A 15,794-nucleotide genomic window follows, 5' to 3' on the forward strand; every position below is an offset into this window, starting at 1 on the left:
CAAGGATCATAATCCAAAGTGCACAGTGGCTTGATTAGTTTAGAAAGGGATCTTTGTTGACTTTCAGCAGGTGTCCGGTAGCTCAGAAATTGCAAAATGTCAACACTAAGGATAATAGACTTCTGCCTTGAAATGGCTGACTGAACAAAAAAGAAGAAAGGACTCATTTAAGTAAAAAAATGTGACGCATCAATGTCACATTTAAGTCAAGTAAGTTTTATTTATATGGCCAAATATCACAAATTTGCCTCAAGGGGCCTTACAATCTGCACAGCAGACGGCACCCTCTGTTCTTAGACCCTTGGTTCGGATAACTTCCCCAAAAAACATTTTAACAGAGGGAAAATGGAAGAAACCTCAGGATGAGCAACAGAAGAGGGATCCCTCTCCCTGGACAAACATGCAATAGATGTGTGTACAGAATAAACCAGCATAATACAATGACAGTACAGACAATTAAGGTTGACAAAAGTATAGTTAAAGAATATATCATTGAGGATTGTAGCACTATAGGGGATTACATTTCACCAAAATTGTACCTCGTACATGATATTTGTGGATTAATATTCCTGCTGCATTAATGTGTGCATTTTACTGCTGTATATGTTTAAGGTTGTGCTCATTTTAACTCATCTATGTACTGTTGGGTAGTTTAATCTACAGCATTGCATCACATTCTATAAGATCATCATATGTAGCATCACTGTCCTGTGAGAACCACGTTTCTCTAAAAAGTTTTAAAACTTTTCATGGTGTCAGAAAAACAGCCCTGATTTCGGCTTGGTGACGATGCATTTTCCAGCTGATCCAAGAGGCTTTTTAAAGACTTTATTTAGCTTAAGAAGTAGGAGAATTTTCTTAACACATAAAGGAACACTTCATCCTTCGGTTCATCACACAAACATTCAACATCAACACATCTGAAGATACGTGGTTTTCAGCAGACAGGAAAGGGATGAAAAACTGTCATCTGAGAAGCAGGCCTAACTAAAGCTGACCAAACGAATGTAGTGGAGTAAAACGTACATTATTTACCTCTGAGATGTAGTGGAGTACACGTATAAAGTAGGATAAAAATGGAAATACTCAATTACAAGTACCTCAAAATTGTACTTAAGTACATTACTTGAGTATAGAGTTAGTTACACTGTCCCAAAGAGTTAAATGAGGTTGAGGTCAGGGCTCCATGCAGGCCAGTCTTCCACACCAAATTACTAGGAACTAGGAAAACTAAACTGGGAATACCAGTTCTTACCCAGCAGGCTTTGTGCAGGGACACGTTGTCATTGAAACAGGAAACAGGTGACAAACACAAAATGTTGGCACACACTATTGTCTATTGTATTATTGGGCCTAGCCTGAGCCATGAAACAACAGAACACCTCTGTCCACATACCTTTGGCCCTATGTTGTGTATATTGCTGAGAAACAATACAGTATCAGTATAACTTTTGTCAAGCTAGAGTTTTGATCCCATGCGAGAAAACCTACTCAAAGTCCAGTCAGTCTTGTTATCCAATGTGTCTGAAACTTGAATAAACTTGTGTGCGGTTCACTTCCTCGACATTTTGTGCAATGTGCACACAGGACCTGCCGACATGTGATTGGACAGCGGGACAACAGAAGGCGGGTTATTAGTTGCACCATTTGCACTGCGATTGGAGCAGGTTTGATAGTGGGAAGTGCTTGTACGCCGGTGTCTCCCTGGTTGCGCAAGACGCCATTTTGGAGTGACAGTGAAAGATAACGGAAAGATCGAGAAGCTGTCTTTCTAAAGGTAATAACTCGAATAAAATGCGCTCTTTTTCGTCCTAAAATGTCATATTGTGTGAACTGAGTGTTGCTCTGTGCGAACGGCTCGCGTTCTTTGGCGGTTGACCTGACGTCACGGTGTTCTCTCTTAACTGTGACGCGGCATTTAGCTAACGGCTAACGGCTTGCTAAAGCAGCAGTTCCTGTAACGTCAACGGACAGATCTAAAGAGCTGTCACTGTCGGTTATAACTTAGTACTGGACTTAAATTTCACCGACTGGTTTTCAAAACATGTCGACGTTAGATGTGTCACTAATGTGTCGCCGTGTGTTGGGAACTGCGGTGCTTTTTTTCGACCGTTAACGTCCGCGAAATTGTGTCCCCGCCGCTAGCAGCAAAGCTAACATAAGCTAACTGAAGCATCCGCCCTTAGTGAAGCTATCGGTAAGCTGCTCGAGTTTTAGTAACCAGATTATGCGACACAACTTCGGTTATTGACATATCTTAAATAATCAACGATTTCCCACACATTTACTTTAGATTTTAACCGCACGGACACATACGTAGCTGGATCGTAGGCCTCTTGCTAAGGTCGAGGTGTTGTTAGCAGGCTCTCGCATACAGTAACATTATCACATAGGGACCGAGGTTGCCAGCTGGAACAGGCCTTTCTTATCTGGTGACCAGTTTATTCGGGTTAACAAGGTAGCTGCCTCTAGATATGTGATGTTTTGCTGCTGATTTGTGAGATTTCCACATACACTATGCGACGTTTACAGCCATGTTGTGGAATTTAATGCAGGGAAACGTTAATAATGGTTGATGTTGTTGACGGTTTGAGCCGGCTTGTAATGTAACCCGTAATGTTTAACCATTAGCTTCCCAGCAAACATAAGTCGGACGGTGACGTCGTGTCCCTGGCCAAAAATGGTCCGATCGGACGCCAAAAACGGCCTCTTAGTGACGGGGTGACGTTGTTTTCCACGTCCAATAATGGTCTAGTCAGACCGTTTTCTTACAAATCTTAGAAAGAAGGAAGAGTCATTACTCATCACATGTGTCATTAGTGCCAAGCCTGTAGCATTCTGAATGTATTTGATTGTAATAGAGCATATTTGATCTAAGTCTGGCACCATTGCAAGGAAAATAGGAAGAAGTCATACGTCATTAATTTTTTTTATTGGTGCCAGACTTTTAGTGCCAGTTCTATTGAAGTTAATCGGGCGGCGAGTCTCACTATAACACATCATATCTGTTGTTATTTCACCTTTTTTGAGTGAAAAAGTACTCCCCAAAATAAAAATTAAAAAACACATTATGTGATTTTAATTCTTTGACTAAATGTGAATTTAATCAAACGGGGGCAGGTCCAGCACAAACATCATGACAATGATTAAGCTAGAGAGGCTGTAACATAACACTTGTTATCACTCACAAAGACTGCAGCTTGGTGTCTGTCTTTTACACCTTCACAAGGATTATTTCTCACTAACGGGGTTTCAGCTCCAAATAAATATAGGACGACTCAACAGAGATTGCAGGCTAACGTTAGCTAATCAAAGTGCAAATGCTAACATTAGTTAATTGACAAACTAAACAGGCTACTGGTAGCTTAAGTGATAGAGGTCCATATTTATAGAGGGGCATTCAGCAGCTGTGTATGTCCTCTAACTGAAAATAATAAGTCAACTAAGTAGAAAAATGTTGTTTTGTAAGAGCCAAAAACATTTTTCCAAGCTGCTTGGAATTGGGAAATTGCAAGAATTTTACCTTCAGGGTATTCTGCCAGAAAGTCAGGTGACATAGTATGAAGACTGACAAACTTCTCAATGACAAGAAGTCGGGTCTAGTACAGGACTTCACTCGGTAGACCGGGGTTTGAGTCTGGAGCGAAACGGGAAGTTAACTTTACTATTTCTAGACTTAGTTGATTGGTCGTGGTTTTGACATAGCTAGATTGTCCCGGAAGAACGTACGTCCAGCAGGCGGCCAGGTAATGTCACGGACGTTGGCACAATTTTCATTTTGTGGACGCGTCTCAATTTTTACTAGACCAAATATACTGCTGTCATCAACCTGCAGTGGTGGGAAAAGTATTCAAATATTTTACATAAAGTAACAATACTACAGTGTCAAAATACTGGTCCTAGATTTGTAAAAGTACAGAAGTATTGGCATCAAATTAAACTTAAAGTACTCAAAGTAAAAGTAGCCTACTCGTTATGCAGAATGGCCTAACCTAATATACTGCCGGGTAGCTTAATCTGTAATAATATTTCATAATTTATTAATTTATTTATGTTCTGTATAAATTATCTAAATCTGCAATATTAAAGTTATCAAATTTAGTGGAGTAGAAATATAAAGTTGCACAAAATGGAAAATACTCAAAGTACATTTAGAGCTGCGCAATATATTGATATTATATCGATATGATATGAGACTAGATATCGTCTTAGATTTTGGATATCGTAATATGGTATAAGTCTTGTCTTTTCCTGGTTTTAAAGGCTGCGTTACAGTAAAGTGATGTCATTTTCTGAACTTACCAGACTGTAGCTGTTCTATTATTTGTCTTTACCCACTTAGTCATTATATCCACATTACTGGTGATTATTTATCAATAATCTCAATGTGTAAATATGTTGTGAAAGCACCAATAGTCAACACATTGCGGTATCGATGTCAAGGTATTTGGTCAAAAATATTGTGATATTTGATTTTCTCCATGTCGCCCAGCCCTAAGAACAATTACCTCAAATTTGTACTTGCGTGCAGTACTTGAGTAAATGTTACATTCCACTAGAGCCAGACCGATATGTCGGTGGGCCGATATTAGACATTTTCCAAACTATCGGTATCGGCATTTATAATGGCCGATAAACGAATATTTAAAAAATAAAATAAAAACGGACGAAACCCCCTTCAACCGTGTTCTGAGTGTTGGCGTTGCACAGTCTGTCCACCAGAGGGCGCTCTACAACCTCCATGTTGGCTACTTGTGTTTAACCCTTTAAGTTTAATATCTTAAGTTTGTATTTTTATACATTTTATTTATCAGAACTTTAATAATTTTGATGTTCTGTTGTGACAATAAGACAAACAAGTTTATTTTTAAACTGCATTATCATATTATTTTAGTGAGGACTCCTAAATAACTACAAATAACTAATGTTAGGGAAATCTGTTTGTTTTGTAACGCGATTCTGGATTTTCTTAAAATATATATTGGCCGATATACTGGAATATCAGATTTTTAAATCGCCAAATATTTGTATCGATATCTGCCTTAAAACTCCTTTATCGGTCGGGCTCTACATTCCTCCACTGTCAACCTGTTTTGTTAATGTTGTTTCATTATGTAGTGTCCAACCACAATAGAATAATATTTACCACCAGCATACCAGTCTGACTAGTGTTCATCGTGACGGTAGAGTTGTTTCCTCTTGGCGTATTCTTCCCTGAAACGGGAACGCTTCAGACGTTACTCTCCTAACCCTGTTTTCTTCTCTACTTTAACAGCTTCGTCACCATGGGGAATATATTTGCAAGCTTATTCAAAGGCCTTTTCGGCAAAAAAGAGATGAGGATTCTTATGGTTGGGCTTGATGCTGCTGGAAAAACAACCATCTTATATAAACTGAAGCTTGGAGAGATAGTCACCACCATTCCCACCATTGGTATGGATATCTTTTATTGTATTCATCCATTTTGCCCTTTTTACAGTTGTGTATCTTTGAGTGTTTTTACCAATTTAACACCTTGTGGTGTATAGGGCTGTGTATGTCATTTCTGAATGTTTTTAATACTTGTGTCAATACAATATCCAAATTGTGGACTGATACCAAGACTTCAAAATGTGTGATACCTTGTGTTTACAACATTTTAAATGTTTTTCCTCTAAAACCTGTTTTCCATTCAACAAAAGAAGACGTTCGTGAATGATAAACACAATCGGAGAAATGTGCAAAGTTGATGATATAAATCAGGAACCCGGTTGCTTCAGATGGACGCCCACCAAGAGCCCGGTTCTGTCCGAGGTTTCTGCCTGTTAAAAGGAGGTTTTTCCTCGCCGCTGTCGCACCAAATGCTCACTCTTTGGAGACATGTTGGGCCTCTGTAACGTGTGGCCTAGACCTACTCTAGCTGTAGTGTCTTTAGATAACCTCTGGTATCATTTGACGCTACAATTAAATTGAATTGAACTATTGGATTTTATAAAATAACTACAACAAATTAAGAATCTGACCAGACATTTGATGCCAGCTTTCAGTACTTTCAGACTGTTTTTTATACTTATGGACGCATGGAAAAAGTATAGGGGATTAATACCCAGCCCTGTTGTTTATCTTAAACAATCACACTTGAACTAGAAGTTTGAATTAACTTGATTTTAATTTGTATTTACAGAAATGTGCAAGGGCATGTCGACTGTCAGCATTCAGAAATTTGAATTGTACATACAGTTTTTCAACCATTTAGTGACTCATCCATGTTTCTCCTCTTCTGTCCAGGTTTTAACGTTGAAACTGTAGAATACAAGAACATCAGCTTCACAGTGTGGGATGTGGGCGGTCAGGACAAAATCAGGCCGCTGTGGCGCCACTACTTCCAGAACACTCAAGGTGAGGTTTTTTTTTCTATATTGGCAGGCAGTAGTGTCAGTGAACATTACTACCTATAGGTGGCCTCATTGGTGCATAAAAGATGATCTTAAAATTATCCAACCAATGACTCAGACGCCATTGTTCAAGTCTCAAAGGGCGTATTATGTTACTCCTATTTCCTGAGATTGAATTCATCAGAACATGTGAAGTTACTGTAGGCTAATACAGCCTCGTGTTTCCTACTAATGATGCATCCTGCAGGTAAACATTCATTTTGTTACAGTTTTATGTTATGGAGATTTCATTACACCTTTTTAGCTCCTCCTCGTTTTCCTCGCATGCACCAAACGGACATCCAGCTGCAGCAGACATCTCCGTCCACATATTGAGCATCCAAGTGTGAAATTGAACGTGTGAATCCCTTTGGTGATGACAGTTAGATACAGCATCATTAATTAAAAAAAGGCCAGAGAGTATTCCAGAAACTGCATCCCTTTACTGCAGAATAAATCGGTGTTTTCCTCAGCACATAGATGAAGAAGATGCTGATACTTGCTCCAGCATATATACGCAGACCCATAGACCTGCTGACTGGAAAATATCACAGCATAGGGATTTGGGAACACCTAAGGAGTCCCAAAATACATTTTTAATTACAAGATGATTAAAAGGATAAAAAAGAAATAGGACTAGGTCGAAACCTAGTTGATGGCTGGACTGTGTATGGTCAATGTGCTAAATTGTGGCCAAATTCTTACAGGGATAGTCAGTGCTAGAGAACTTAAACTCTACATTTATTACCACTTGACATCTTTACTGTTATATTTCCTCTGCTCCGATCGCCAACAGCTGTCTGTCTCAGAGCTCATCCTCTGTCACTTTCTCTCTCTCTCTTAACCACACACTCGCTACGTACACGCACACTACGCTACTCTTATAACGCATGCGTCAAACTGTCAACACCTTATTAATAAAGGATTGCGGAGGAAGTAACAAACACGTTGCACAGAAACAACAACTGCGTATGTATTTAGGAAGTGGATCAGATGATTTCCGATTGAACGCTGTCCTTTTTGAAAGCGCAACGGCTGATGAGGAAACTCCAACTCAACAGACCAATGGTGTTACTTCATCACTCACTCAGTGACACTGTTGTGGTTATAGGGCTGACCCCCGCTTTGCTTTGGTTTCTCTGACCTCTCAGATGAAATTATGAAATACCGTCGCCACGTCAGGTCTCTACAAATCATTCAAATCAAAGAATCTGAGGTGGAAAAAAAATCACACTTTGGTTGAACTAATTGGTGTCCATACTAAGACCGTAATAACCTGTGATAGTGCCTAAATATCTCCATCAAAAATCATTGAAAGCGTACGATGCCAGCAGATGCCAGGTTACTTAGTAGGGATCGACCAATACAGGTTTTTCAAGACAGATACCGATTATTAGTAGTTAATGAACCCAATAACCGATATTTGGAACCATTTACAGTGAAAATGAAAATCTTTAAATCAAAATTAAGATTATTTTATAATTAAGCAACTATTTAACAAATGAGAAACTTTCAACATAATCCCTAGTAACAGAGAGTCAGAGAGAGTTGAGGGCGGGACATTAAGTCAGACTCAGTGGTGAGTGAAACCAAAGCAGAGGGACAGAGCTGTAGCCGAGCCAACGTAGCGCACTTTTTTAATTCAATAACTTCATCGGTTATCAGGCAAATAAAACGCTGATACAGATCATCTGCAAACTGCCAAAAAACAGCCTGAAAATATTCTTATTACTTAGTCTTATTGAAGTGCTCATTCTGCTTTTTGGCTTTTTCCCTTTCCTTTATTGTGTTATATATCTTTTTTTTTTGTGCACGTTATAGGTTTACAGAGTGAAAAAGCCCAAAGGGACTTACCATCTCCAACAGAAAACACTGTTCACAAACTGCTCCAAACAGCTCTATTGTAGTCCAGCCTTTACTTCAGAGACAAACGTGGTCACTTTGGAACACACGTTATAATGCTCACCTAGCTGCTAGCATGGCACGCCCTCATACTCTGCTTCTGACTGGCTAGTAGTCCTTACCTAGGTACTGTCAGGGCACGCCCTCATACTCTGCTTCTGACTGGCTAGTAGTCCTTACCTAGCTACTGAGCATGTGCGACTCCCAACAAAGATGGAACAGAAGTGAGAGGTCTCACTCTGTAGCTAAAACAGAGAGCTCAACACACAGGGTGAAAAGAGGAGCTGCAGCAATGTGCAGTACAACAATAAAATGGTGTTTTTAAACCATGTAAACCTATTCTGATATAACCTCCTAAATACAATTTTATGAACCTGAAAATGAGCATAATATGAGCACTTTAAACTAATCTGCAACTATTTTTAAAACCAATGAATCGGTTCGAGTCATTTTTTATTTAAAAAAATAAAACTACTCTGATCTCAGCTTGTTAAATATGAATATCTTCTAGTTTCTTCTCTCCTCTGTGACAGTAAACTGAATATCTTTTAGTTGTGTGACGACGTCATCTTAGGCTTTGGGAAACACTGATCAACATTTTTCATCATTTTCTGACATTTTAGAGACCAAACAGCTAATCGGTTAATTGAGAAAATGATCGACAATAAAAAATAATTGTTAGTTGCATCCCTAATACCTTTTTTGTATTCTCTTAAAACCTTAAAAACAGTGTGTCACGATTTGGTTAATCCATTACCACACTGAAAAAACGCTTTATTAGACCTCGTGCTTTCAGCGAGTATTGATGCTTTTGTTTTTGATATTTTTCACACAGCGGGGGGGGGGGCTGTGATGTAACAGAGTGGTGCTCTGTACAGATACTGGTGTAAGTGCCAACTCCTTTTACAGACGTGTGTTGTCTCTGACAACTACATCCATAACAATAACGTTTTTGTGCGTTTAGTAAGCTACAGGGATCCTAAAACATTCACCAAACGTGCTTGCTCATAAATCAGGAAGCATTCATACACTAGATCCTCTCTTGCGTCACGTTTGTCAAATATAAATGTCAAATCACACGAGGTAGAAAACTGCAGCCTTGTAGTTTGATTTGATACATTTGACTGAGTCTTATGGTGGAAAAAAAAAAGAAGTGTCTGCTTCGTGAAAATGCTGCATTTACATAATTTATAGGATTAAGTCAGTTGTCAGATATCGTGATTTAAGTGTTTGTCGTCTTTTGGTTTGATAACCTGTTCACTCCACAGACCTGCGGTCACTAGGGCTGCAACTAATGATTATTTACTTTGATTTAATCTGCTAATTATATTCTCAATTCTATAAATGTCTAAAAATTGTCCGACCGCACGTGAAGGCAGCAGAGAAAGAAAAGAGTTGAAGCGACTTTGCTTTGCTTGTTGCAGGACAGAGCCCCCTATTGTTACTCATGGCAGTTCAGTGCTTGTGTTTTCATTTTTTACCTTCATAGTGTTTAATACTTTTTTTGTGGCAGCGATAGAGGCAGTGATGTATCCTGTTTACTGTAACGTTATCGGGACTCTCACGCCGCGATACTGGCACACGAGTCTTATCTCCAGTTACAGACTGATCTCATGAAGTGGCGTATGTATGACACGCCAGTTCGTATGCCATTTTGGCGTGTTATCAAGACGCATACTCGCTTCTTAGCGTGTTTATCAACGCCGTTTGGCCTCCATTGATTTACATTACCTTGCGATTGCGTGTCAATTTACGCTGTAGCGAGTAGTATGAAAGGGCGAAAATCCACATAGGGAGGTTGGTCGGGGGGGAGGATGATGGGTCAAACACAGGACTTTCACCCAGGAGACCGGGGATCGGGTCCCGCGTGTCACGTTTCCTAAACCCAACCGTCCCGTTCTTCTTTTCCTTAACCCAACCCGTCCGCTGTATACAGCGTAGACATACACGTGGATAGCTCAACATGCGTACAGATAACACGCCACTTGGCTTTAGAAAGAAGTGGCGTGTATGTTTACGCGAACTCATGATGTCACGTTGGCAGTTATAGGATTGTCCACCGCAGGGTGACGTCGGGTTGCTTTTCTGCAAAAGTTGAATCGGTCTCAACTTTTTTTTGCCGCAGGGATTCAAAATATACGGAAAGACCAGCATTTTTGCGTATTTGTGAATGAATGCTCAGCCTCACTAGAGCGTTAGCGTTATGAACGGGAATACTATCTTTACCTTTTATCAAAATGCCTGATAACGACACCAGGCTGCTACAGTATAACGTTACCATACACACCTGTACAAACATCAGACTGCTCGCTTGTAACTCAACATTTCTCCATTATTGGCTGAGATGGACGACGTAGTGCTGCATAAATTATCCTGTTTATAATTGTATGTTTTGGGGTTATTAATTAAGACAATCGCCACGTTAGAACTGCAGAGTTTGGGGCTGTAAGCATCCATTACATAGTATGAGTATTAGGCTTTTTTTTCCAAGTCAAAGAGACTTACTAAGCAGCGGGAACAATTTGTACAGAATTGATTATCAAAGGACCAAAGTCGCAGCTTTTGATCTGTGAGAAGAAAATGTTTTTGAAACCAGAAAAGAAACGGTTACAATGCAACATTCCTGTGTTCTAACTAATAATACGGAGTTCTGTGTTTCTTGGTTTTAACAGTAAACCGTGTTTGTGTTTGCAGGGCTTATCTTCGTGGTGGACAGCAACGACAGGGAGAGAGTGAACGAGGCGAGGGAGGAGCTGTCCAGAATGCTTGCTGAGGACGAACTCAGAGACGCTGTGCTGCTCGTTTTTGCAAATAAACAGGTGAGGTCACATTTCTGTTTCTTGAAGTATCTTCTATACACTTCTTCTTTTCTTTCCTTTTTTTTTTAAAAAAAATATTTATGTTCATTTGTAAATTTGTACAGAGCTCTTTTAATTTAAATGTTTGGTCGGTTACTTTTACAAGCCCTCAGGTGTTTTTCTTTTTTATCCCACCTGTGCATTTTATTTTACTGTATTTTTTTTTCTCCCTTTTTTAATATGCAGAAAAAAAAGAAAAGATTGATATCTTGTCTTAAATTGCTAGATAGATGTAGAGGTATAATGACATATAATTTTTTTTCTCCCAGGATCTCCCCAACGCTATGAATGCTGCAGAGATCACAGACAAGCTGGGCCTGCACGCCCTCCGTCAGCGCAGCTGGTACATCCAGGCCACCTGCGCCACCAGCGGGGACGGCCTGTACGAGGGCCTGGACTGGCTCTCCAACCAGCTGAAGAACCAGAAATGATCCATTCCACCAGTTTTGATTTTTTGTTTGATGTTTATTTTTTCTGTTTCAACACAGCGGCAGCACCGGAACCAGGCCCCCCTTTCGCTCCCATCTAACCCCATTTTCCCAACCCCAGCGCTTTCTTTCAAGAACTTCCTTCATTCCCCCCCCCCTCCTGCTTTCTGCCCTCGTCAGTACTCTCTTGGGGTTCAAGCCTGTGCTGCTTGTGTGTGTGTGGGCGTGTGCGTGCGCGCGTGTGTGTGTGTGTGTGTGTGTACCTTGTGTGTTCAGCGAGTGTGTGTGGGTGTGAAGGCGTCTCTGTGTATGTTGGCTGGGATTGGGAGTAACCCTGGCGTGCCTTTTACACACCTCCTGTGGAATCAGCAGTCTGGTTTTCAAGCCCCTTTCTCCATCCACCAAACTCAGCCTCTGCCCCACTCAGCCTACCCCCACTCCAAGTCTTGCACGGCCCCCTACTCCCCCACCCTTACTCTCCAGGGGAAGCATGGTTTTCATACGGCAAAGAAAGAGCAAGGGTGCAAGCTCTCCTCCCCCCTCCCTGTAGTATATATCTATGTTAACTAGAAATGTTCACCTGGTGTAGACTGAATGCTAAATGTTCATTTTAACCTCTTTTTTTGATTTTGAAACCTCAAACCCACCAGTAAGAGATTCAGTAAATTGCATCTTAACCTGTATCAGGTCGAAGCAAATCAAAAAAATGGAAAAAAAAAAAAGGAAGAAAAAAAAAACGCCCATCCTCGATCATTCTGGTGTCATCTGAAAATCATGCTGTTTTGTTTTATTATTATTATTATTATTATTATTATTATTATTATATTGGAATATAACAGATTATTCTTAGCAATGGTTCTCCAGTGAACACTACCTTTCTCCCCCCCACTAAGCGAGACCGTGAAGCACAAAGCCAACAATTAAAAAAATAAAAATAAAATCTACTTTAAAATTTAAGGATCTGAGTATAGGCAATTTGAAATAGCTAGCATTTAAGTCCCTGGATGAAATTTGGATTTTCGAGATAACCTTCAGTACTATTAATCATTCTGACAGTTAGTCCTACTCTGTGTAGGTCAAATACGAGGTGTTGGGCATTTCACAAACTTCAGCCGGTTAACTGAGACAGGTGTCCTGATACATTCACAAGCTTCACATGTTATTCCTTTCAGAGATGTTACATGTGTTTTTTTTGTTCTGTAACTAGTTTTAGCATTTCTATTTGTACTTTTGACTGCTGAACCAAATGCATTTGAGCAGTATGACAAATCCTGTATATGAAAGTAGTGCATCCTTGAGGGCCTGAGGCTGTTTTTCTCACTAACGGTTGGCAGTTTTACTTTTGAAATCAGAAAGCATCCAAGCGGTCTAATTTTCCTGGTTGGGATGAAGGATTGGCACCAAAATATGAAGGCTCTTTAACTGTGAACGGTCCAGACATGAAGAAAGGAGTTTCGAATGTCTGGGCGTTGACAGGCTACTACACATTATAGCGCCGCATTCTTCATGACTGAAAAGACCAACACAGCAAGTGCTCTGTCAGTGGCTCGTCAGTGAGCTGGAAGGACTTGGTGGTAGACCTGTTAAAGGGGAATAGGTGTGCAGTTAACTGGTCGTGAGATTCAGCAGGCGTTCTCAGTGTCGAAACCATGGGGGTTAAGCTGGCACTTCTGTCGAGAATGATTGTAAATCTGTACGTTCCCCTGTAAACTGTTTCTGTGGGGATTTCCTGAACACATTAATAAACATGATTTGATCCAACAGTTGTTGTGCCGAGAGACTTTTTCTTGATTTTATTTTTCATTATTGATTATTCTGTCACTTATTCTCTTAATTCATCATTTAGTCAATTAAATGTCTGAAAAAGCGACCGTGCAAGACCCTTCTCTTCTGCAGAGGTAAAACACTGATGCGTGTTCCCAGAACACCCAAAATATTCCACTCGTCCAGAAAATGAAACCATTTAATTAAAGTACAAACGTTTGACTGCACTACGTGCCCTCATTCAGCAACGAGGTTGCCATCTGAGAGCACAGAGGAGAGCAACCTTTAGCAGCTTTCACATGCAGTGGGTGACAATGAGAAGTGGGTGACCAGAGTATGTCACCTCGGCACGGACCAATAGGGAATCAGAGTTCATGAAGGTGACATGTAGGTGTGAACTCCACTTCGGTAGTTCTTTTAGACCTCTGGCCGTCTTTTCTCGTGGAGGTGTGACTCTTTATCGTTTAAAGTTGCGTGGAGGCCGTGTTCTCTTTGTTTGAAAAGGGCAATAAGGCCACGTGGGACATGTGGTTTCCTTTGTTTCAGAGGTCACGTGCTTTGAGATCTGTGTTTAAAAGATAGTGTTTAACCACAGTGCTTGGTTCCCAACACAGATTTTAAAAACACCAAAGTAGAAAATGGGTCAAAATGGAGAAGCTGTTAAAAGAAAATTACGTAACTGAAGTAGTATAAAAATGGAAATGCTAAATTGGGCCAAAGTACAGTACTTGAGGAAATGCACTGAATGGGAGTTAATTCTGTTATTCCATGAAATTTAATGTTAGTGGTGATAAAGTTTCATTATATATATATATATATATATATATATATATATATCTTTTTTTAAAGATCTTGACTATGAAAGCATGAGTTAGCATGTTCTCCCTGTCAGGCTGGAAAAACACAATAATTAACAAGACTTTGCTTTATGACCAAACACCTGCAGAAGTAATGATGTTCCCAGCAGCCTCAGCTGAAAGGCTGCAATTAATGATAATTTACATGATTGATTATTCCCTTGATTCATCGTTTGGTCCATAAAATGTCTCAAAGTCTGAACGGTCCGAAACTCAAAGATATTTACAAGCTAAAAAAGAAAATAAAAAAGAAAACATACAGAATCTGCAAAGTAACTAAAGTTATAAAGTAGCATACAATTGAAATACTCAAGTCAGAATTGTGTACAGTACTTAAAGTTAGTTAATTCTGATAGATTTCATGGAGGTTAATGTAAGTGGTGATAAAGTTTCTATATATATTTTAAGATCTGGGAAATGACGATGTGAAAGAATAAGTTAGCACATTCTCCCTGTCAGGCCAGGAACAAACATGCAGCTGCTGGAGACTAAAATATTCCTCTCTGTTAGAATACTACAGTAATTATTTCTAGAACAATTTGCCTCAATCAGCTCAAAAGTGTTTGAATCTCTGCTTTTATGTGTCTTTTGTTGCCACCAGAGCTTCACAGGTCTGTTGATATTAATGTATATATAACCCAGGTGGTTAAACTTTACTCAGTTCAGAGTGAACGCACATGTCACAGGAAGAAAAAACAAGTTGGTCACCAGTCACTCTTCAGTTCATGAGATTCAACCACTAGGTGGAGACAAGTAGCTTTCACTACAACTAGTTAACCCTTATGTTGTCCTTGGGTCAAATTTGACCTGTTTTCAAAGTTTTTTATATCAGAAATATGGTTTTTTTTAACAACCAAATTGTCCCAAAATAACATGGATGCATGCATGTACGTTGTATGGAACCCATACAACATATACATCTATGCATCCATGTTCTTCGCAGGTAAGATGAATGATTACTTCCATTCAGGGCATGAAGTTAACTTTTTTGACCACCAGCCACTGGTGCACGGGACTTTTTACCAGCCAGTTTTTTTTTGCGTCATAAAGGTGAAAAACAGGAATTGCTATGACTCTATGATCCTATCCTGTCCTATTCATGGTAGCCTACTCGTGAACATTGCGCCGTCATCACGTGCTGTAGTAGAGGGGCCCGCCTTGATAATCCTGAATAGGGGCCCGGTGTTGGCTCGTTATGCCACTGCATATAAGAGATGAGATGACTGACAAAATCAGGAGTAGCCTACGCCACCACAACAACAACAAAACACTGGTGAATGCGCACCATAACACATGAATGTTTTTTGTATAGTTCTTAAAAATAAAAAAATAAATAAAAAGGAAACTTGTTTTGGGGAGAATAATACTTATTACTATTAGGCTAATTAATTACTCTGGCCTGAGATTTTCTAGGAACCTTTACCAAAAAGGCTCAAGATGCTGCAAATGTTGTTAAAATATGAAAAAGGCTGGTGGATTTAAGACACAAAATAATTTATTGGATGAATCCAATATGAGCATATCTGTCATTGTCAGTGGCTTGTTGATCTTTACATTGTTAGTTAATTTCCT

At 39.7% G+C, this 15,794-nt stretch overlaps 1 protein-coding gene across 1 annotated transcript; it reads left to right on the plus strand.

Moving 5' to 3' along the window:
* The first annotated feature begins 1,607 nt into the window (after positions 1 to 1,607).
* arf2b (ADP-ribosylation factor 2b) lies at positions 1,608 to 13,364 on the plus strand. Its single transcript, XM_031315069.2, has 5 exons — positions 1,608 to 1,777; positions 5,276 to 5,433; positions 6,268 to 6,378; positions 11,010 to 11,134; positions 11,443 to 13,364. Exons 2-5 carry the CDS (start codon positions 5,286 to 5,288, stop codon positions 11,602 to 11,604), a joined length of 546 nt encoding a protein of 181 aa, XP_031170929.1. The 5' UTR covers positions 1,608 to 1,777; positions 5,276 to 5,285; the 3' UTR covers positions 11,605 to 13,364.
* Positions 13,365 to 15,794: the final 2,430 nt, after the last annotated feature.

This window comes from Sander lucioperca, chromosome 22, assembly GCF_008315115.2.
Source record: "Sander lucioperca isolate FBNREF2018 chromosome 22, SLUC_FBN_1.2, whole genome shotgun sequence".
Taxonomy (NCBI): domain Eukaryota; kingdom Metazoa; phylum Chordata; class Actinopteri; order Perciformes; family Percidae; genus Sander; species Sander lucioperca.